At 42.1% G+C, this 24,430-nt stretch overlaps 2 protein-coding genes across 7 annotated transcripts in view; one reads left to right on the top strand and one right to left on the bottom strand.

The window, feature by feature from the left end:
- LOC146673874 (type II inositol 3,4-bisphosphate 4-phosphatase-like) overlaps nt 1–21,752 on the top strand; it is a 33,950-nt gene extending 12,198 nt beyond the window's left edge. For 4 of the 6 annotated variants that reach the window (XM_085392597.1, XM_085392633.1, XM_085392618.1 and 1 more), the window contains 12 exons: nt 1,702–1,810; nt 3,627–3,792; nt 3,882–4,070; nt 4,154–4,292; nt 5,055–5,266; nt 5,385–5,508; nt 6,914–7,040; nt 7,122–7,262; nt 7,922–8,019; nt 8,166–8,263; nt 8,599–8,753; nt 9,026–11,033. In XM_085392597.1, the coding sequence (XP_085248723.1) occupies nt 1,702–1,810; nt 3,627–3,792; nt 3,882–4,070; nt 4,154–4,292; nt 5,055–5,266; nt 5,385–5,508; nt 6,914–7,040; nt 7,122–7,262; nt 7,922–8,019; nt 8,166–8,263; nt 8,599–8,753; nt 9,026–9,248 (1,781 nt within the window). In that variant the 3' untranslated portion in view covers nt 9,249–11,033. Of the gene's footprint in view, nt 1–1,701; nt 1,811–3,626; nt 3,793–3,881; nt 4,071–4,153; nt 4,293–5,054; nt 5,267–5,384; nt 5,509–6,913; nt 7,041–7,121; nt 7,263–7,921; nt 8,020–8,165; nt 8,264–8,598; nt 8,754–9,025; nt 11,034–21,464 lie in introns of those variants that run through there. The other 2 variants (XM_085392610.1, XM_085392603.1) reach the window with 2 other exon arrangements.
- Nucleotides 12,793–14,477, bottom strand: LOC146673875 (tripartite motif-containing protein 16-like). Its single transcript, XM_085393185.1, has one exon. The coding sequence runs from the start codon at nt 14,464–14,466 to the stop codon at nt 12,793–12,795; it is 1,674 nt and encodes a 557-aa protein (XP_085249311.1). The 5' UTR covers nt 14,467–14,477.
- Nucleotides 21,753–24,430: the final 2,678 nt, after the last annotated feature.

Below are 24,430 nucleotides of genomic sequence, written 5' to 3'. Positions count from 1 at the left end.
ATATTTAAAGTTACAGAAAATGTTCTGATAGCGGCTCATCCAGATTGTCCTTTAATTAAAGAATTTAAATTAATTCACAGAAAAGGTTGTTTTCCCCCTGTTGACTCAATATTAAGAATAAAAAAAGACATTTCTGTGGTAAATAATAAAAAAACAGGAACTTTACTGTCATTTCCTTGTTTATCGATTACTTAATTACTCTGCTGTAGTGTGTGGTATGAATTCATACTACCCCAGGGGTGCGGTCCCTTATCAATAGAAAAAGCTGTAAAACCAATGAAAATGCAGTTAAAAGTAAAAAAGCTAGCTTATTTTCAAAGTCATCCAGTGGGCCAGCTTTAAGTCTTTTCAAGGCCTATTCTGGCTCCCGAGCCTCGTGTTTGACACCCCTGGTGTAAAGGTTGGAGCTACATATTTGGATTGTGATTTAAATTCTCTGCAGATGAGGTCACAGGTTACAAAAACATGTGGACATCTGCACAGACTCGGACCAAAGTGCACCCCATGAATGTATCTAATCATAGCTTAAGCTATACACGTTACCTGTAAAACTGAACATCTAGAGGTTTCAATAAGACTGTTGTTGGTTTAAAAGCTGTAGCATCAGTCTCTAATTGTAGTTGTGGCTTACGAGTCAAGTCGTAACAGTATTCGGTGGTAACCGCTCCACACTGACTGTGGTTAACTGTGGCAGAACTGTATCATTCTAGCGTTACGTAGCAGATTTGCCCTGCAGAGTACCGTACAGGACTTTCTGACAGCGGTAGCCATCTTTGATGCTGTGTCCTGTTTGCACGGTATGAAGCGTCTCACAGCGCAGCACGCTTTCCTGCTCCCGTTTGCAGCAGTTACAAGTGTCTCCCTCTAATTTCAGTGGTGTTTTGTGAACAGCTTGCAGGTAAATTACTGCAGGTTTTAGTTGCATCCCAGTCGATGCTGATAAATAAGAATAAAAAGATGTATTTGCTATGTTGACATAAATTAAAAATGCTCAAATATTTAAATATTATTTAAGTGTTTCTAAATCATAACCGAACTTTCTTTAACTGCTTCTTATTTCTGTTGTGTATTTTTTATCGACTTTTGACGACACTTTACAATAACCATCAGACATACATGTAAGCAAACAATTGTGATTTAAACTTTATCAAGTAGTTATTTTACTGTTAATAATAAAAAATGTTTGCCATCATTAGTAGTGGTGTAATTCCCCTTTATGTTGGTTGTGTGAATAAAAGCAGAAAATAACATTTTATGTCAACGCGGCTGTTGTCTCAGTCTGCGGCTTCCTTCTTCTTCAGGCCTGTGGTGCATGTGTGGTATGAACAGCGAGACAGCGCTCAGTCGAGGCTGTTTTATAGTAACTCACACCACAGGTTTTCCTAAAGTAAAGGTGAAAGCAAAAGTAAAAATGAAACTGGGTACAAAGGTTCACAGACTGGTACTACTGCCACTCCACCGGCTTACTTAAACATTCCTAAACATCATCTATTAACCTTATGTGGCTGGTTAAACTGGTTTAATTGGAATTGTTTACCAGTTTGTAGGCATTATCATGTATCATGTAGCAGCTGTAAACACCACATTATGATTCACTGATGATGTTATTATAAAGTGTTTTGTTTCCCATCTTCACCTTTCTCTCTCTCTCTGTGCTTTAGACGCTACAAAGCTCTCTCACTCACTCATCTCTGTCCTCAGGTGTTTGGTATGACGTTATAACCTTTGGTGCTCCGGCCGATCATCACCAGGCCTTTAAACACGGAGGGCTGAAGAAACTCCTCAGGAAACATACAAACCTCAGGGAAAGGTAACGTCTCCACCCTTTATTTTCTCTTTCTCCTCCTTCCTCCAACAGCGTCACACTCAAACATAATATTGTTGGCTGCTGTCGGTTAATCTCTATAATCTCGACTCTGTCGGGATTAGCGTTGCTGCATCGTGGAGTCGGCGCACTGATGCTTTAATTTTTATGGAATTATCTCAGTCTGCACACAGCAGAGGGATGAATGGCAGTGATGTACGTTTAGAGTTAAAGAGATTGTAAGCGCTCGCTGTAAATTAAATTGAGCTGAACACAAGTTAATATCTATAAACATGAACTCATGAATAAAAAGTTTTCTCATTGCCACAAATTGGTGACAATTTATCGCAAATAATTGGTGACGATCGTTCCTGCATTAAGTAAATCACACTGTGTGACACTAAAAACTTCTACGAGCGATTTTCCAGCACAATGTAAGATTGTAACGAGGCAGAAGGTCCAACCAAGTGACACAGAGATCATCGGATTAACATTTTGGATTCATCCCCAGATCTTAATGTGATTTAGTGTGTCAAACACCTAATTTGTGCCACTAACAAAACTTTTGTCCATTGCTGTAGAGAGATCAAATATAAGAACGTGTTAGTCAGTGTTATTCAGCGGCCCCTCGTTTATCACGAGTTGCGTTCCAAAAATAACCAGCGGTAGGTGAAGTCTGCGCAGTAGCCACCTTTATTTTTTACAGTTATTATAGATGTTTTAAGGCTGTAAAACCCCTCACTACACCCGTTATACACTTTTCTCAGACAGGCTCGAACATTTTCACACTCTTCTCTCTTGTTTAAACACCCTCAAAGTTCAAACCTTTGTAGAAAAATACGTCCAGTATTATGAACTTAAGGAACCTGCAGGTGTCTTTGACGCTGCAAAGGTTTGTGGACATTGTTGTGTTTGTTGGGGAGAAAACTTACAAACATACAGTACAGCACTTCAGAGTCACACTGCTAGCGAGCAAAGATTTCAATAAATTTGACAAAGTGAACACATTCACGCTCTGTACTGTGCAGGAGACACGACATGAGATTGATTGACAGTGGTCTAGAGCCAATCAGGACGCAGAACATAATGTGCTAACAAAAAAACCCCCAAAAAAGCAAAATTGCACACAAACACAAAAAAAATCACCGAAAAGTGATCCGCGTTACTGTGAGGCATCACTGTATTGCATAAAGAGGCATCTCAGAGATAAAAACAGATTTGTGTGTCCACATGTGAAAACTGGAGACTGTGCAAACCAATCAAATCAAATTTGCTGTTTTTTCTGCATTGAGGTTTAATATCAGTCACTGTTGTGTCCAACAAGCTTGTCATGAAGGATAAATACTTAAAGGTGAACTTTAACTCTAAATGCTCAGCTTGAGGTTTAAGAACAGAAATGTCCTGACCGTAGGGGGACATCACGGTGCTCGTCGGCTGAGCACGTTTTCAGGCAGAAATAATCCTACTTCTCACTTTGACCCCAGTAAACTCTGTGATGAGTTTATAGCATCAATCATCTTTCTGATTACAACATGTTTCGTTTGGAAATAATGGCCCCACCTAGAGTTAAATTGACCGCCCAGGCTAAAGCTGCTAGATTACGAGCGCGCAGTAGTCTTGGATGTAACCCATGTCCTTCACATCTGGTTTTAAAAAGCCAAAATGTTGCAGTCAAGGATTCAATACAAATTCATGTTGTTATCTGTTGTATAACAGATACAACAGTGTGTAATCTACACAGGTGGACTTGTTGGACTCTTCAGTCTGTTTCAGTTTAGCTTGTTGGTAAAGTTTTCCTCGTCCTCCTTTCTTTCCTCTCCAGATGTGTCTCTTACTCCCAGGAGGAGAGCTCTAGAGCCAAGGAGCTGCTGACAAGGATGGCCCAGCTGCAGCCGTTGGTCTTCGGGCTCGCAGAGGAGCTGCTCTCCGTCGCGCAGGAGCTGAACGCCGCCCGGCTGCGGCAGGTCCTGGGCAGCCTGACGGAACAGGTGAGGAAGGAATAAGAAGAATACAGCTAACCGGCAGTCGTTTGGACACCAAGAAATCTGACGTTTCCTCATACTTTGTCGTCCACCAGACCGAGCAGTTTGTGCACGCGCTCAAAGAGGAGTTGGTAAAATGCGCCCTGCTGGAGATCCATAACCAGTGCATCGCAAACGCCAACAGCAGCCACGTGCACAGCAACGGGCTGCTGTGTGAGAACTGTCCCGCCGATCAGGAGCAGGATGGTGGCCGACACGACACGGAGTACGACGACGAGGAGTGGGCAAGTTGGAGTGTGTGTGATGTCTGCGTGTTTCCGACAGCGTTGTATGATTCCAGTTTTTATATGTGCTTGTTTTTGTGTAGGACAGGGTGTGGGTGAATGTCGGAAAGAGCATCAACTGCATTGTTGCCATGGTCGACCGACTGCAGCAGCAAGAGGAGCAGACAGTGATGTCACCAGAGCCGCAGGAAGGGGACACAAACTCTCAGAACACAGGTGACGGTAAATCACGTCTCAGAGTTCTTATTCAGACAAGTGCATGTTTCTGCTACTGTTTGTGTATAAAATCATTTTTATATGTTTTAATATATTTGAAAAATTTTTACATTTAGCACTAAATTAGCGATAAAAAAACAAATTTGTCAATTGATTATTCTGCAAAAGGTTTTAGTAGATTCAGCTGTTCAGTCCATAGTTACCTTGGCTGTCAGTATGCTGTGTGTCCACGTGTATTTACTCTGGAGGAGGAAGTCTTGAAGTATTACCTGACATTGTGCACGTGTTAATATCATGGATTATGCTAGCTGATAATCTGGCAGGCAGCGTTCTCACTGAGATTATGCTTGCAATAACGTTAATAAGCTCGATACAGTTTTTCAGCGATGTGCATCTTGGCTGTGCATGAATCTTGTGATGGTTAATTTAACCTCGGGATTATTTCATCTCGAGTCCTTTAAATCAAAATCAGTCCGTGTGCTGAGACAGTCGGAGAATACCTCCGTTTTTAAATTCCGATCAGACTTTGACAGTGAACAGGGTTTAATACATGCACAGAGCACGTTTGAATAACAATTTTTAATGCTTCACTGTTTTCTTTCTGTTTGAAAGATCACTTCATCTCACTCATCAGTGCTGCATTTCCTGTTAACTTAGTTTTGCTAGTTCTTCTTCTTCTTAGATATCTCATTTTCAGATATCTGTTTTTTGTTTTCTTAAAGTAAATTTCTGATTAAAACACCAAACTTTCTCACGCTCTCCCTCCAGCCTCTCGTTCCTCCTGCTCCTCCTTCTCTGGGTGCACCTGGCAAGAGCACCTTCTCCCTCTGGTGGTCACTCTTAGGGACTGCGTGCGTGAGGCAGTGGGGAAGGCCCAGGTAGCAATGACCTTTGTGGTCCTGCAGGAGGCAGTGGATGTGACGGTCGCTCAGGGCCCTGCACACATAGCCCAGAGACGTCACGCCGTCTTCAGCCAGGCGGTGAGGATGACAGAGATTTAAAAGGGAACATGTTCTGTTTTTTTTTTTATTGGGGGGGGGGGAATTTTAGTGGGAGTTTGTAGTTTTCTGTATTAAAGAAACTGTGTTTGTCTTCCAGCTCTCAGCAGTAGTTTGTGGTGTCATGCTGAAGCTTTACAGAGGCCTGGAGGATCCTGACTTTCTACGGCAACTTCACACTGTAGGAGTATTGGCTCAATTTGAAAGCCTGTTGAGCACCCACGGTAAATACACACTAGTCACACACAGTCACACTATGGAAAACAGTCATTGGTGAGACCAAATTGTTGTTACCATGTTTGAAGAACCTGTGATCTTATTGCCTTTGACATGGTTGCTTTAAAGACGGGGACCAGGTCTCATGATTGAGTGATTGATGTGTTAAAATGGCAGTTATTCAGCTATCAGTCTGCAATTAATGTATTTTTCGGTCCATAAGGTGAATTAAGCAAAACAAAACAGTCAGATAAGTCAAACTTTACTCAACTCATTCTTCTTGCTTCCTCCACTTCCCTACCAGGCGGGTTTTAAAGGTAGAAAGGTAGAAGGCTGGGCACTGCTGCTCTCGGGGGACTCTCACAGCTGCTCTATTCCCATGTTGTTGCAGTATATTAATGACTAACCTGGTATTGTGGATGGATTATCTCAGTTGTTCTCCTGACTGAAGTTTGATCCATTTACAGCATCCTGCCATGCAATTGCATTTGTCCCTGACCATCAGGAACCCTCACGTTAACTAACTGGAAAAAGTTGGCGTTCATCCTCCAGCTTCACTGTGCTAATGTTATGCTAACATAGCTGTGTCGCTAGCGATCATGTAGCACATCATTATATTCCAGCTAGCCAAACTTCAGTAACCCGACAAACCTCACTGCTGTTTAGTTTTCTGTCTTCATGTCTTCTGAATGTTAAACTTAATTGTTACACCTGTTAAAGCAGCAACGCTGATCATTTTATTAAAGATGAAAGAATTTAGATAATTTTTAACTCTCAGTGATGCTGCAGTGTTCGTTTGACTTTGGGACCTGAAGAAGACGGAGTTTTGGACCCAGATTTCTCCGCGAGGCTCCTGACTATAGTAGCCATAATGCTCCGATAAAGCCACGTACCACATAAAATCGGTTCGAGCTCAGTAAGCACAACCAAAATTCATACATAAGGCGCACTGTCGATCTTTGAGAAAATTAAAGGATTTTAAGTGTGCCTTATAGTCTGAAAAATATGGTACGTACAATCTGTTTGTGATGATACAGTGATTAACTGTGATTAATCTGGGAAAATTCCACAGATTTATTTGGGAAAGTACCCAAAAAACAAAGAGTTGTCAACCAGTTCATTCGAGTTTCTTATTGCAAGATGTGTTGCAAATAAGTTATTGGTGCAGACTGACTGAGACTGATGGCAGTGTGTTGGCCGTCTGTCTGTGATTTGGAAATCTTCGCCACTCTGTCTGAGAGTGATTGTAGTAAGGTGTGTGTCAGGCCTTCACTGAAAGTGAAAGTTTTAGTGCAATCACGGGGCAGCCACTCTCAAGGAAGCTGCTGTCCTTTATTTTAGTGTGACTGAGCCATTCATGTACACTTCTTCTACATGCAGTGCTTACACATTTAAGGTGTGTTTGTGTGTCAGGTGATGAGATTGGGATGCTGGAAGACATGGAAGTGGGCGTGGCTGACCTAAAGGGAGTAGCGTTCACCATCACCGAGGCCAAAACGGAACAACCAGACGACCTGCTGCCGACACTCAGTGGAACATGGTGGGAATACACACACACACACACATCTATACACGCAGTGAGTGTGCAGCTTCCTCACTTTGTGCGTTCATCTCCAACTAGGGGCAGTTTTATTGTTGAAGTGCCGTTGCCCCCGGAGACCTTCAGCTCACTTCCACAGGAACTGAAAGATGGACTGTTGATTCGAGTCGATCCTGTTCTGTTTAACATTGGAATCAACCAGCATCAGAGTTACGCTGAGAGGTAAACAAACCGCTTTTCACTCTTTAATGAGCAAAATTCAAACTCTTGTGAACATCAATATATTTTTCTACCTCTGAATAAAATTGCTGGAAGTAGAGGTCTTATAGGAAAAAAATATTAATGTGTCTGCTGTTGGTGCACATCTTCATCGACAGCTTAATCTTCATTAGAGATTATTAATCAGATGACTTTAAGCTGCATCTCAAGCTGCACATTCGTCTTTTAGGATTCGACTAGCTTTAGTTACTTTGTCCTTCTCTGTAGGCGCTTAGCTCATCCTCCATTTGAAACAAGCAGCCCTTTTAAGGCACACCTTTTTAAAAGTCCACTCTTTTCTGATTGGCCGGCGTCTGGAATGCTTCAAATTAAAAGCCCAAATAAGAACCCAGAGGAGTTTCAAGATGTAGTGGTTGAATTTTGTGAGAAAATCTGCAAGTAGAGATCAGGTTTAGGTAGAGAAAAGGCTTTGAAAACAACATTTACTGTTCATACCTGGCTTTTGACATTTCCCTCATTATTTGAAACTTTAGCCAACTATTATTATGAACATTAAACATTATAATATCACAACAACAAAAAATAGAAGGTTGCTTCCTGTAAGCTGCGAAATTTCTCTCCATTTTTGGTAAAATTACTCAGAAGCTGATGTTTGTTTTCAGGTTTGGTGACTGTTCGTTGCAGGAGAGAATAAACCAGCAGAGCTGTGAGCGTCTCAAAGCTTATTGTAACACACTGAGGGACAGACTGCCGGACATGGGTAAGGCTTTTTTATCACTACTGCGGTTTCTTCCTGTTAAAAGGGTGCTTTCCTTCCCACTCTTGCTAATTGCTTGCTCACAGAGGGTTGTCTGATCGCTAACAGTGAAACAATGACTGAACTGAACTTCCTTCTTCTTCTGTCAGCTGGTATCCAGTCGCTGGCAGACTTGTTGTCTTCTCTGGAACGCAGCATTGAGGCCAAGAAGAGGAAGAACGTGGAGGTTCTGTGGATCGCTGCTAAGGTAAGCACCTGAAACACACTTACTCATGTAAGATTTTTAAGACCTGACTCTGTGGGGATCACCTGGTGGGAACCACCGGGAAATATCCCAGTGCTCCCGATGGGGACTCCTTTACTCCATGTAACCAGTTTAGAACCACTAATTAACCTCACAAGCAATAATATGCTTGTACAGGCGAAGAACGTCCAAGCCCCACAGAAAGGGCTCAGCTGACTGTCAATGTTGAACTTACTCAAGGGGCATTTACACTAGGACCTCTGCTACAACACTTCCCATAATATTAATGTGTTTTCTCTGCTTTGGGCCTTTGAACAAAGTGTTTTTGTCACGTGCAGGTGTGTCGTAAGGTGAACGGTGTGCGGCTGACGAGCTGTAAGAGTGCGAAGGACCGCACTGCGATGTCGGTGACGCTGGAGCAGTGCGCCTTACTGCGGGAGCGACACACACTCAGCCAGCAGCACTTCAGCATCGCACTGGACTGGATGAGAAGGTGTGTTTTTGTTTCTCCTGAAAAACACAACAATCCTCTTCCTCTTGCCTTCCTTTATTTCTGTTTGTTCGCCTCGTTTGTTTTTCCTGTTTCCCCGTTTTGTTCTCCACTTATTGTAAATGTTGCAAAACTTTTTCAGTTTAATCTTTTTCTCTCTTTGTTCTTTTACTTCATGCCATCAATTCCCTCTCTTTCTCTTCACATCTCTTCCTTCTCTGCCCCCCCTGGCTTTCATTCACACTTGCACACAAACACCCCTGCTCATCCTCCAGATCTCGTCTGTCCTGGGGGCAGATGCTTGGCTGTTACACCCAGTCAGGGTTCCCTGTCTCTGGGTTAGATCCAGGGGAGACTCCCTCAGAACTCCCACAGTGTTTGGCCCCCAAAGCCCCCAGACGGCACCTTTACCCAGTGGCCTTTCTCCTGGTGACCTCTCACCTCCTGGTTCTTTGGCTCATCCTCAGCCTCGTTATACTGCTGGCAAAATACCAGTAGAGCAGCACAGACTGGGAACACTGGGAAGTGGACTGCATCACTATCACTCTTACTATTTTCTGTCAGGTTTGTTCAGACGAAGCGTGTTCATGAGATTTAATTCAGCTTAAGGAGACGAGAGGCGGCTTTCTTTATTTTTCTCTTTCATTTGTTGGAAAGTTTTATTCACAAGAATGATACCAAAGACTAAAACAATATGTCAGTCAGTAAGTATCCTCTAATGTAAATCTGGACGTGTTTTAGAGTTTGGGGGGGTATTTACATTTTTAGGGAAATGTTCTTGCTTATTTATAGCTGTATATGTGTATATATACAGTCATAGGAACCATATGTCTACAAAAAAAGAGTAAATTAGATTCACTTTAATAAAATATAAAGTTACAAATCTTGATAAAGTAAAATTTTTAGATGGTGCTCAAGTGTTCACTCAATAATGTGCACCCCTCCTCAAAGTCCACCCCACTCTTCTTCCCTGTCGCACATCATTTCTCTGCTATGCTGCTCATTCTGTTTAGAGACCAACAGAGGAACAAGTTTGAATGAAAAGCAGACGGTTATTTGTTATGGCTTTGCAATCTGAAATTTGACTTTATTATTACCAGACCACAGTTTGTGACTGACACAAGGTTGATAATGCTTTTTTTTTTAACCCTTCAATTTATAGCGAGGATTAGGATACAATTAATTTGTAGCACAAACGTTTACTCTAGTACTTTACTGAAGTGCAAAGACATGAACAGTCTGTAATTTTAATGGAGAGAGGCAGCATAACAACCACAACATAAAAGTTATAAATTAATTTTCATGTCACTGAGTGAAACAAGTATTTGAGAACATGCAAAACAGGACTTCCTACTTGGTGGCGAAACCCTTGTTGGCAAGTTCAGCAGTAAGATGTTTGTACTCCTCTTTACAGAAATGCTCTAAATACTTCAGGTTTCTTGGCTGCCACTTGGCAACTCAGAGATTTAACATGCTAACTGAGGCCTGTAGAGTCAGAGATGTAGCTCTCTGTTTTTTGGATGGTCTGACATTGCTGTGAATTTACTGAAACATTCACTGCTGGGAAGATTGTGGCATTGTGCTTTCATTCAGCACAAACATGAATGTTCGTGAGCAGCACACTGCCGAAGCTTCTGCTTTTATAGAGGTGATCATACTTGCTGAAGATCAGTTACTGTAATCTAATGAGTACTTTATATTTTGATCCTAAAACCTTAGTATACATACTTGAGTAAGATTTATTCAGCACAACTAATCATAGTTAAGATCTATGTGTGAACTTATTTTGCAAAACAATAATTTAATAGAAATTTCTGTTGTGCAACAATGTAACACATTGTAATACGTCTGTCTTTACTAATCAAATATTGTGATGCCCTGCGGGTCCTCCTCACTCTATTTAAAAAGTCCTGTAAACCCCCTGCGGGTGGTAAGTGTTAGTAAAAAACGAATGCATAAAAATACACAGAATGCAATGAATAAAGTGCCTGACACATATCATCTCCATATTTTAGGCTCATACACCTCATTTTAAACCCTTTTATTTGTGTGTGTTTTCAGTCATAATAAATTCATTAAAATGATTCATATTAAAAATGATTATTATTTCTTGGCCTTTCATTGTTTTTATGTAACTGCACAGCACAGGTGGAGGATGAAGTTCATGACTCATTAAATCACAACAGACACATGATGGGAAATACAGCAGGCTAAAATAAAGCAGAATCATCCTTTAACATGAAGTCGTCTGTATCCTATAGTTCACTCTGACATCATGTGATGTTTACATGGAGTAAACTTTTAGATTCACGTCATTCAATTTGGTTTAAAGTCAAAACAGTTTTTATTTATATAACACCAAATCAGAACAGTCACTTCAAGACTTCAACATTCACACAATCAGTGTGTATGACTCAGGATATGAGCTGTGAATAATCAAGTAATGACGAGAGACGATCACAGTGAACAACAAAATCTAAAAATAAATGTGAATGTAATTCTAAATGTTTTTTTTGTTTGTTTTACAAAATGAGAACAAATTCTGTGCAATGAATTAATGAATCTGCTGGTTTTTCTATTACGGTCCATGAATAAATTGAATTGAATTTAAAAAATATACATTAGCCAAAATATTCCTGAAACATCTGGAGAAGAGAGAAGTTCACATATGTATGTGGTTTCATTCAGTATTGCTGAAAAAAACTCACCACAGGGCTCTAGAGTAAATGCGACCAAATTTTTCAGTGGTGCGACTAAAAAAAAATATTTGGTTGCACCTGTGCGACCAACTGTTCAAGTGGCAAAAAAAAAATAAAAAAAATCTGCAACCTTCCCTGTGGTCAACAACAGACACACATTTTGCCCCTATCGTGGACTAAACCAATCAGAGATAGTCAGGGGCGGGACCTCTCTGATTGGCCGTGGTCCAGTTGAAAGTGCAGGTGGAAGTGGGAGGTGAGTAGCTTGAATAAAGCGATATCAATTCATTAAATCCTGAATCGACTTTTAAATATAACTGTGTTTTGCCAGAAACGCCAGATTCTCAGATTAAAGCTCACAAAACCATTTCAACAACAACCAAACAGCAAATGAGAGCAGGTACACGAATTCCACACAAAGACGTAAACACAGAGGACCGACGCATCAGAATCAACTTTGTCTTTCTCGGCTTTCTCACCCGACGGCCCGTAGACGGACACGCTGTCGGAGCTTAGCGGTTCTGATGCGTCGGGTCCGCGCTGTGATTACGTCTTTTTGCGCTGATTCTGAGCTGCAGGTTTTGTCTCTCTCCAACCAAAATTCACCGAGCCAGCAGCAAAAGAAGCAGCAAACTGCGCTTCACTATTGATCAATGTCGTCATGAAATTTGCTGTTTTGCTTCCACGACTATTAAAAATCAGACTTCATGCACAGCTAGCTCTCTCTGTACTTCAAGAACAGTTTCCCGTCTCCAATCTCTGTTTTCTGTATTATTCATTCGCTTATTACCCACCAGTCTACCGTTGTTTCAGTATCAGTGATGATACCCAGCCCTAGTGAGCAGCCCAGGCACGACAGAAGTGGATGTAGCTGTAATAGGAAAAGAACTATTGCTAACTTTTCTGTTAAGTTAAGGCCTGATCCTTCTGAAATTCATAGTCTGTGCTCTGACACGGTGTCATCAATCTTTGAATGCTGAAAAAGCACAGTGTATCCAGAAAAACACATTATATTATATAAATTATTATAAAATTTGTGTGCGCCTAACTTTTGTGCCGGTACTGGTACGCCCATGGCAAAAAGTTAGTCTAGAGCCCTGCACCATGAGCTTTGAGAGTCTTAATGGTTAGAGACACCGGAAGTAGAGCCATCCAGACAAAGTCAATCATTATCTAAATGAAACATGATAAGACATCAAAGTAGCGCACATGAAGTGTGACTGACAGATGATCTCTGTGCAGAGAAGTAGCACGACACAGAGTTCACAGGAACAACAATGGAGACCGAAGAAACTGGAAACTAAATCACACATTTTAACCAATTGTCCCTCAATGACTTTTGTTTATTGCAGTTTAATAAAATCTGCAGTGACTTTGTAGTCTAAAAGGCAAAGTCCAGCATAGAGCGGCTGAGTGAATGTGGTCTGGACTCTGTGGAGGAGAGTCATGGTTTCAGAGACGCTGTAGAAAGACAGAATACCTGCTCTGTGATCCAGGTACACTCCTACTCTGAAGGACCGAGGACCTGAGACAGGAGTTGAGAGATTCTTGAAGTGAAAACCATAGCTATGTGTGTCACAACGTAATGCCCAAGATTTGTCATTTCCTCCATAAACACATTCATCTGAGTACCATGCTCTCCCAATATCCTTGTATGCCACTGCTACACAAACTCCTCTCCCTGTCCACTCCACCTCCCAGTAACAACGCCCAGTCAAACTCTCTTTACTCATTACCTGATAATAGAAAGTGAATCTGTCTGGGTGATTAGAATAGGACTGCTTTTGTCTTTTTACTGTTGCTTTTCTGTTCCCCTCAGATAATACCAGATGCATATTTGCTGTGTTTGGATCCAGTGTGATTTCACGTGAATATTTTAAGAATCCAGCTCTGGTCTTTGGCTCTGCTGGTGACAGTAAAACATCCACTTCAGTGACTGTCAGTGAGATGTTTGTCCATTCCTCTCTCAGAATGTCCTGTAGTTTATCTCTGGTCTCTGACACAGCTGCTGTCACATCCTCAAAGTAGCTCAGAGGACGAATATTGATGCTGGATGAGTGTGTAGACTCACTGAGTGCTGACAGTGAGGGGTAGTTGTGTAGAAACTGGTTGTGATCCTCTGTGTGTGAGAGCTGCTCCAGCTCACCGTCTTTCCTCTTCAGCTCAGCGATCTCCTGCTCCAGCTTCTCCTGAAGCTCTTTGACTCGACTCACTTCAGTTTCCTGCTGGGATCTGACCTGCTGCTTCACATCAGAGCTTCTTTTCTGGAGGAGACGGATCAGCTCAGTGAACATCTTCTCACTGTCCTCCACTGCTTTATCAGCAGAGCCATTGATGGCCTCCACCTCCTGTTGAAGCAGCTTCACATCTTTCTCTCGCTCCTGGATTCTCTGCTGGATGTTTAGTCGTCTCACCTCGAGCTCCTTCTGCTTCTCAGTCCTTTCTGCTGCAGCTGGGACTGTTTCATGGCCTTTATGTTCATCCATCAAGCAGAGATAACAGATATTCTGCTGATCAGTACGACAGAAAATCTTCATCACCTCATCATGATGAGAGCAGATGTTGTCCTGGGTCTTTCTGTAAGGGTCAACAAGTTTGTGTTTCTTTGATGGAGCTGCATCATAGTGAGGTTGCAGGTGTTTCTCACAGTAAGAGGCCAGACAGACTAAACAGGACTTGATGGCTTTCAGCTTCCTCCCAGTGCAGACATCACAGGCCACATCTTCAGGTCCAGCATAGCAGTGATCAGCTGGAGCAGCTTGGAGTCCAGTCTTCTTCAGCTGCTCCACTAAAGCTGCTAACATGGTGTTTTTCTCCAGGACAGGCCTCGGTGTGAAAATCTTCCTACACTGAGGGCAGCTGTGGATTCCCTTCCTGTCCTCTTCATACCAGAAACCTTTAATACAGTTCCTGCAGTAGCTGTGTCCACAGGGAATAGTCACCGGATCCTTCAGTAGATCCAAACAGATGGAACAAGAGAAGGTTTCTCGGTCCAGCTGAACTCCTTTCTGTGCCATTTCTCCTCTCAGTGTCAGTGACTGTGTGAGTTTCTCTTTCTCTTTCTCTTTCTTCCTTTACGCAGAAGAGGGAGGGACTTTGAACTATTCCAGTAACAGAAGAGGCAGTTCAGTCAGTAATGTGATCACAAGTGGTGACAGAGGATAAACCTGGCAGTAACCTCATTTCAAACATTACCGATCATCAAGATGTCTGCTTTAGGTAATTTAAAAATCAGATGAATGACCTTCCTGAAGTTTTTGTCAAAGTTAAAACTTTAAAAAATTGATCAAACATGGTCACTGAAACCTATCAAAATCTCTCACTATGTCAATATCCAAAAGGGCAAACCCGAATCTTTAAAGGATATTCAGGGAGACTTTGGCACCTTCTGACTTCATCAGGACAGAAAAGTTTAAATGTTTGAGGTTTATTCACAGGTGTCTAACCTGTATAAGTAATGATGCATCCAGGTGCTACAGCACAGAATGCAGAGAGGACTGTCGGGCTGTGCATCAAAAATGTCTTTGAACCAACATGAAATTACTTGAAATAAAAAATTATTGAAATCAAAGTTAGTATTTTAATTCAACATTTTATAGCTGGATTTAGTCATTTTACTTGTTCCTGAGACAGATTTATGTGATCTGATAAGAAAATTTTGTTCAGTTGCCCTGTGGTGCTCCATCCTTTATAGATATATTTAAAATTAATGATTGGGGCACCTTCCAACATTTGCAGGTTGTAAAAAAAGTCCAGTTTTCTTCAGCTCCTCCAGTAAGTCTGCTAACATGGTACTCTTGACCAGTACAGGCCTCGTTGTGAATTGCCCCATGCACTGAGGGCAGCTGTGGATTCCCTTCATGTCCTGTTCATCAAAGTGTGTTTTAATACAGTTCATGCAGTAGCTGTGTCCACAGAATAGTCACTGGATCCTTCAGTAGATCCAAACAGATGGAACAAGAGAATTTCGCTGAATCCAGCTGAACTCCTTTCTGCTCCATTTCTCCTCTCAGCAACACTCGATATTTTAATAAGAAAGAAGCTGTCAGACAGGTTGTTTCATTTAGACTACAGAACAGGGTGCAGTTTGAACTTTAGCAGCATTTATGAGTTTACATTTTTATTATCATCAGTTTGAACTTTGCTGGAATGTTTTACCACTCCTTCAAATTGTAAAAGACTGATGCTTGGTCATATGATCTGCTCCTATGGACCTATTTGTGATTGCCAACCAGTCACATTGCAGTTCATAGCCCTGACTATTATAAGATATTCTGTATTGCTAAAAGTATTCTTTTTATCCTTCCAAATCAATGAATTTGGGACACCTCCAATCACTTCCAGGCGTTTAAAATTGAGCACTTAGCCAAGCAAACTGCTTCTGGAAACATTCATGAGAGAATGAGTGCCCCTCTGGAGCTCAGTTAATTCCAGCTGAGTCCATGTGTTTGGCCAGCTCATCCCATGCTGTCACATATCCTGTACTACTGAAAAATTCTTGAACTATACATTTTTTTTCCTTTTTTTTTTTTTTTTGGATTGGTGTGAACACCACGGACCCACAGCATTCAGTCACTGTTCAGTCATTTATTCACAGCCCTACATCACGCACACCCACTGCCAGACTGAGGTCAGGGCCATATCCGGCTGCACCTACGGCAGTCAACCCCCCTTACCTGCTGGGACAAATTGGCTCTAGCTCTCCGTTTGAGGCGTCCATCTGCAAGACACCACCTGGCACCGCTTCGTCCACTAGACAAGATCTGACCAGCCCCCGTGAGATGAGGGGCTGGTCAGGTCCGCAAACCCAGGCACAAACCGGCGACAATACCCAACCAGCCCCAGGAACCTCCTCACCTCCTTTTTGGTCTTGGGGCACAGGCCAGATGCAATGGCGGCTGTCTTCTCTGCCTGTGGATGCACCTGCCCACCCCCCAAGTGGTATGGTACCCCAGATACTGTTGGCTGTGAGCTCTGCCTTGATCAGAGACTCCAGAACCACGCCCACCTTCTGCACATGCTCCACACAGGTGTTACTGTGAATGATAACATCATCCAGGAAGGTGGCAGCCTGTGCACTGTGTGCCCCCCTACCTGGTCCATTTGATGCTAGAAAGTGTCAGGGGCTCCAAACAAGCTGAACAGAAGGCCATCTTTTGCCTGGACTGGTGCCCCAGTGCATGGTAGACATCAGACCGCTGTTTCCCTGGCAGACCATCCACAAACTGCTCCAAGACCACCTTTGCCAGTATGCATGCCTTCCCCTCCAATGGTCCGGGCTGCAGCCATATAGCCCCTGCATCGTGGAGCTAATAGGCCCACACAAATAACCGATCCTCCCCCACCAGCTGACAAACCCAGAAGCGCCAGAAGTGATCCTCCGGGGAGAGGTCCAAGTAATCGAGCCCCGCATGGCTGATGTACTCAAAACTGCCCTGTAAAGCAGATGACAGGCTCAAAGGCGCCGTCTGAGCCTCTCCCGACAGCATTGGCAGCAACCACGGTGTCCATTCCGCGGCAGGCCACTGGCATGCCTCTGCTGTGGCCCGGAAGGTTTCCAGAAATGACTGAGGGTCGTCGCCCTCCCCAATGCATCAACACCGCCAGTGCCTTTCCAGCACCTCGGTCTGTCGCTTCTGCAGCCTGTCCAGCTGTACTTTGTACACCGCCACCTCTTCATGGTGCATGACCACGATATTCACCAATATTCGGACTAACAGCTGGAGCAGCTGTACTGGTTGTGCAGGCTCGGAGTCCAACATGGAGGCTGGGGTTCGGCACCATTGTTAACACCACGGAAAATGGGAAACAAATGCAGCTATTTACAGTAGAGATGGGGAAAACAGAGTTTATATGTCACAGTACGGCTGTGTGCAGGCAAAAGTAGGACCCAAACGCAAACTCACAGAGACAAAAGGTAAACTCAAAAAACACAGCTTTATTGCTGGCGTGGAGTGGGACACGAAAAACAATACAAAATAAACTAAACTGGGAAAACTAAAGCACAAGGAGCCACAGGGAAAAATCACACAGCTATGATGGAGACTACGACACTGACAAAGAGAAACACAGGGCTTAAATACACAGAGGGATAACGAGGGAATGAGACACAGAAGGAGGGCACAGCTGGGAGAAATCAGGACTGGACGAGACAGAGACGCAAAACTAGAAACACTCACATGAGGCATGGACCTTCAAAGTAAAACAGGAAGTATCACACAGAGACGCGAACTAGACACAGTGGAGACAGCAACTAAGAAACCGAGACAAACCATAAGGCAGAGGTCTAAGAACCAAAATACACAGAGGGAAATACTCAGCTTTGAACACAAGAGACTAGACTAGAGGGAGTAACAAAAGACCAACCATGAGAACATAATGCACAATGCAGGGTGACAGAAAACAAGAAACTCAAACATGCAAAGACACACCATAAACAGAACAGAGGGGGCACAGAGAGACATGAAGGGCAGGGGAGACTTAACATGGGTTGAAACACAAGGGGGAACTAATAAGCAAATCAACATAGGAGGCCTAATGAGCTAAACATACTATAAACATCAAAATGAACTAAAACTCAAAACACTGGGTCCTAAGACCCAGGATCGTGACATTATACAAGTGTGCAATCTGAGCTCTCTTAGGCAACTTTCTTGTAATTTCTGTAAAGTCTTCAGGAATAGTTCTCCAGGCTACTAAGGACATTCAAAGCTCTTCTTTGGATGTTTGCTTTTGTTCTATTCTCTGTCTGGGTGATCCCAAATTGGATTTGAGTTCCATGTGTGATAAGTGTGTTAATTTATCCAGAGGTTCAAGGTTCTTTATTTGTCACATGCATAGTTATACAAGTATAACACACAGTGAAATGTAGCCTGACACGCTCCTCGACATGTGCAAAAATGGGGGGGTAGAGGAAGAACATTATATATATACACACACACACATTGGGTGAATGTGCAGTAGTAGCAGCAAGCAGGTGAATTCTGTACATTAATATGAATAGACATCTGACTATTTTACAGAATAGACAATATAAACATATTTAAAATTAAAAGAATTTGAAATGTACATTGTTCCTTGGTTTAGTGTCTGGAACAGAGTCCTGTCTCAGTCAATTATAGATGATGTGAGAGGGGGTGGGTGTGTGTGTTTAGGGCACGGATGGCTTGGGGATAGAACCACGATGTCATGTTCTGTGTGAGGATGCTCTCCACAGCGGATGTATAGAAAATCCTGAGGATCTTTGGAGAGACCCTGAACTTCCTCAGTTGTCGTAGGTGATACAGGCGCTGCCTAGCCTTTTTGGTCTGGACCTGAATGTGGGCAGCCCATGTCAGGTCTGAGAAGATGTGGACACCAAGATACTTGAAGGACTGCACCCTCTCCACTGGAGCTCCATTGATGATAATAGGCTTGTAGTCTCTGTGCTGACCCCTTCTGAAGTCCACCACCAGCTCCTTGGTCATGCCGACGTTCAGCTGGAGGTGGTTGTCCTGGCACCACGATGCCAGATTCTTCACTTCATCCATGTAGGCCGTCTCATCGTTGTTGGAGATGGCGCCCAACACCACTGTGTCGTCAGCAAACTTCACAATGGTGTTGGAGCCAGATATGCTTTTACTGCGCTGGTAGTGTGTTTGGGATCAATGTCATTCTGAAAAATGAAGGAATTGCCAATCAGATGCTTTGCTGATGGTATCGCAGGGTGCAGTGAATCGAAATCTGATGGTATTTGTATTTCCAGCAATTTTGCTGTGGACACTCATTGTTGTACTTACACACTCTCACTAGATCACTAAGGTCTGCTGAGAAAATGCTCCTGGCTGTCTCCCAAGATCCAGATTAAAAGAGGAGATGGGTTTGTAGAAGCGGTTGCTTCTGAATTAGGGCACAAAATGCCTCTTCACATCAGGAGGTCGTCAACATTAGATATCTTTAAAACAGTTTGAAAAACATTTCTTTGTATTTTAAACCAGTGGTGTTCTAATTTTTTTTAATGTATTTTGTTTTCTCCTCTTTTCTCAATGTATGTTATCTTTATCTTTAGGGGGGGGGGGGGGGGGGGTTAAACAATTTTATTTTTAAGCGATTTTATTATTTTATGTATTTATTTTTCTTAACTCAGACATGATCAGTATACACCCTTCACACTCCCTCTTCAGCCTTCGGAGAGGATGTACAGGAGTGTTCGGGCTCGCTCCACTGGACTGTTGAACAGCTTCATTCACCAGGTTGTCAGAAGGCTGAACTCTGTTCATTACCATTCCCCATCAGCCCCTACCCCTACATTGTAAGATTGTACCCCTAGATTGTCTCTCACACAAGTTGGCTTCTTACAATTCTATCCTTGTACATTTTACAAGCTGTTCTATTTATTTATTTCTTATTTCTTACCCATCCTATAATTGCAAATGCGAAGACATTGTTGTGTAAATTACATAGGGCGGGTCGCTGGGACTTTATTAAATCTCCTTCGGCAACCCTATGGGGGAATAAAAGAATTTTAATTGGAGGGATATCGGTTGACTGGTTACAGTGGCGTAAGGCAGGCATCCTTTATGTATCAGATTTGTTTGACTGGGGGACCAAATGTTTTTTTAAGCTTTGATAAAGTTGTGGAGTTATACAAGTTGCAGCATAATCAATTCTGGAGATATGTCCAAATGCATAGTTCATTATCAAAGTGGCCTTTTGAGTTGTCCTGTGGGCAGCCCTATGGAAGTCCTGCTCTCAAGATCACCCTTGGGTAAAGGTATCACTTCTAAAATTTATCATTTATTGCAAGAACGGTCAGCTGACCCTCTCCTTAAAGTTAAGGGCTATTGGGCCCAGGACATGGCATTGGACATATCTTCAGTTGAATGGGATTCATGTATTCATAATGTTAACACTGTGTATAAAGAAACAGGCAGTAGATTTATTCAACTTAAGATAATCAATAGGTGGCATCGAACACCGCAACAACTGTATAAATGGAACTTGGCCCCCACGGACGATTGTTGGAAAGGTGATGGTCAAAACGCTTCGATTTTACATATCTTATGGAGCTGTTCGGCACTTCGGGATTGGTGGGAAAACATAATGGAGGTAATTTTCAGTGTTTTCAAAAGGAGATTTGGTATCTCACCAAAACTGTCCATACTTGATATAACCACAGAAATTTCTGATGGAGACTTTTCCAGTTATACAAAAAGATGGATTATTCTTGCTCTTACTACGACCAAACAGGTCCTGCTAAGACATTGGCGGTAAAAGAAGACCCCCTCCCTATGAAGAGTGGCCAATGACGATGGCTAAGTTGGTGTTTTATGAAAAAGTGACCTATGGTTTATTAGATAAATTGCATCAATCTGATTGTATTTGGTCCCCCTTTACAAGCTGGCTTTCTGTAACTTGAAGAACAGAGTAATGAGAGAGTGGTGGTGTGGGGATTGGTGTGCAAAGAAAGAATAGGATAACCTCCCTTTGTCTTTGTGTGTGTGTGTGTGTGTGTGTGTGTGTGTGTGTGTGTGTGTGTGTGTGTGTGTGTGTGTGTGTGTGTGTGTGTTTTTGATTATTTATTTTTCAGTTCTGTTATCAAAGTTTAAAATGAAATAAAATTGTTGATGAAAAATAGTTTACTAATCCCTGAGTAAATAATGAGGTTACAGTTGCTCCAAGATGGATGAGAAAAGTGGTGAAAGTCTCCTAAATCTCTTGTATGTCCTACAAAACATAAATAGAAGTGGTTCTTCATGTGGTCCAGTGTCCTTAACTATTCTCTCCTGAAAATGTATTCATGGTTGAGTGATTATTTACTTTTCTAATTTCATTTATTCTTCCTATCCTTCAGCAATTTACATTTTATTTTATTTTTCCTCTTGATTTTGGATCTTTTAAACAAGCAGCGCTAAACAAAACTGCCACTGGTTTTAGATATTTATGAAAAATGCTAATCTTAAACCATTGTATGTCCATGACTCAATGTTAATTTGTGTATTTGTGTCTCTTTCTGCCCTGCTCTGTATGTATGCAGGGATGGCTGCAGGATGGAGAACGTGGAGAAAAACATTGGCAGCAGGAAGTTTGCCTTCAGCAGCGTCCAGCTTCTCACCTTCCCCAAACTCTACAGACCTCCAGATGGCAGCTATGGATAAGAATGCATAAAGTTTATCTGTGTACATATGTGTATATAATTTCTTTTATCATTAATTTGTTTTATAATGTGATGACAGTGTTATTTTTATTTCTGTGTTCATAAAAATGTTGATTGTGGGTGTGGAAATTTGAATGACCAACATTTTTCTGCAATAAACACTTAAACACTCGACTTATTTCTGTCTAATATTAAATTAAACCAAATGGGTAATGATATATGCAGCAGCACAAGTCATTGTGGTCTGGGACTCCAAAAACACATGAATCTGCTAAATTGTCTCCACTTTTTCATTTACCCCAGAAACAAATCTGTAAACTGAAAACATTAAATATTGATAAGTATCAAAGTTCAGTATCTGATCAAATGTGAAAAAATTACTAAAATCATCCCTGCTTTCAATAACTTGATATCATTGATCATAAACTCTTCCTGCATTGACCAGAATACAACACTGGTGTTAAAGGAAATCCCTGAATTATATGCATCTTATAAATTCCAATTTGGCCATGTAGGTCAGGAGTGTTTGTTGTATACAAGTTTAGCCATGGAGACGTGCTCGGGCCGATATTTTTGTAGTTTTATTTCTATGCACACAAAGACTTCTGTGTAATCACTGCTTTCACTTCCGCTAATATGCAGTTAATTCCTTTTCATAATGTTGAATCCATCCATGGACTGTTTAAGGATTGGTTAAGCTTTTTTTGAGCTTTTGTTGTGAGGAAGAAACATTTTTTCTCGAGTAAACAAAATGGAGTGAAACATTTTGGAAATGGGAAGTAAGTCACACCTAGGGATGGGTATCGTTTAGGTTTTATCCGATACCGGTGCCAAACCGGTACTTTTGAAACGGTGCCAGTGCTTACACGGTGCTCAAACCGGTGCTTAAAGAATGGAGAACACAAAATTGGTCCAAAAACCTCTTTATGTTCAGCTGTTTTTTTGCAAAAAGATAACAATGTTAGCCTTTTCTGCAGCTATGGGGCATATATGGTATCACTCTTGGCTGGAAGCAGTGCTTAAACAAAGGAAAAAACACAAACTTTGTCCAAAAACCTCTCATGTTTAACTGTTTTCCACTTTTTCTTTGGTCATTTTAGCCTTTTTGGCCAGGGTGAAGGGAGCATCTGCCATCAAACAAGAGAACAGCCGCATGTAGCTATGATGATGTTTGCTAGTTCACCTTACATGCATTAATGTAATAACGTGGTTAGCCTACTCAACGTAAATTACACACGAACAACATTAAGCTACTCACGCAGAGAAGAACGGCTGCTGCTGCCATCAGCTATCAAATACGGCGCATTTCTCGGCTTTTAAAAAAACCGCTATGCGTCGCCAGGTGTTTCATCGGATTTGAGGTGTTACCTCCTTTGACAGTGTCACAGTATCACCTTAAAGCACTTGTTGCAGGCTGCTGAGTTTGCATCTTTTGCTGTGAAGTACAGCCAGACTTTTGACCGCTTCGCCTTGGGCATTTTTAATCTGTAGCTCTGCTCTAAAAGAACGTATGTACCTGGGCCCGCCTACTATCCTCGGAAACGTAAAATGATTGGCTAGAATCTAAAGTGTATCACAGCTCAGGGAAGAAGAAAAAAAGCACCAAAATAAAGCTAGTCGGTCTGGTTACTACCATTTATGACAGAACCATGCCATCATGGCACCGGATACCGGTACCCATCCCTAGTCACACATGCTGTTTTTGTTTTCCCACATTTGTTTAACCTCCTAGGACCAGGGCCCTGTTTCAGGAAGCCGGTTTAGTGGAAAAACTGAGTAAGTATACCCTGAGTTAACGAAAACTCTGGGTTTTCGGTTTCACAAAGCGAGTTCAGCTGAAGCCTGAGTGAGTCACTATGACGACACACGCCGTGAAGCTAACCTGCCCCCTAGCAGGTTTACTACAACTAACCCTGACTGTCTCCGCCCCTTTGTCGGAAACCTGACAGTAGGAAGTGTCAGACATGGCGTGTCCCTTCCTTGAAGAGCCAGTAGATCGTGAAGCCCAAATTCTCCGCAGAGCTCTCCGCCGGGAGAGAGTGATCAGAGCGCGTTTGGACATTTTATCATTTCCTGATGATTGTCTGTGCGAACGTTACCGTTTCTCAGCACAATCTATAATTTATTTGGATAACATCCTCAGGCCATATATTACGCATGTGACACATCGCGGACATGCTCTCAGTTCATTACATATTATTTGTATTGCACTTCGGTTTTTTGCAAACGGGAGCTTTCTGTATAATATTGGTGAAGCTGAGCACGTTTCCAAGGCTACCGTCTGTCGGGCAGTCAGGAATGTTACAGTTGCACTGAAACGTCTCCTGTACACGTTTGTGGTGTTCCCCGGTCATAGACCCACAAGATTCATCAAAGAGGGATGCCACAAAATTGCAGGTATCAGGATGACCAAAACTTAATTTATGATGTGGTGATACTTGAACTACTACTTAAATTGCACATTTATTTTCAGGGTTCCCAGGCGTGATTGGCTGTACAGATGGCACTCACATTCCAATCATTGCTCCTTCAGTAAATGAAGGAGACTATGTGAACAGGAAGTCTTTCCACAGCATTAATGTACAGGTACATAGTTCCCTGTAGCATTTCAAACTAACAAATTATTTCATTATAGTAATGGATGCTAATTTGTGTTCTCTGCACTGTGAAGATCATATGTGATGCTGCCAACATTATCACAAATGTGGAAGCCAAGTGGCCAGGCTCTGTCCATGACTCACAAATATTCCGTGAATGTACACTGAGCACAAAATTTGGACATGGTGAGTTGAAAATACTTTAAAATATATAAAGACCAATTGCTTCAGGGACATTTGAACTGAAGT

Source organism: Rhamphochromis longiceps, linkage group LG3 (genome assembly GCF_057381845.1).
Source record: "Rhamphochromis longiceps isolate RC_006_pf linkage group LG3, R_longiceps_female_GT1.1, whole genome shotgun sequence".
Classification (NCBI taxonomy): Eukaryota; Metazoa; Chordata; class Actinopteri; order Cichliformes; family Cichlidae; genus Rhamphochromis; species Rhamphochromis longiceps.
The sequence above is the reverse complement of the archived record's forward strand: the minus strand, read 5'-3'. Positions and strand labels throughout refer to the sequence as shown.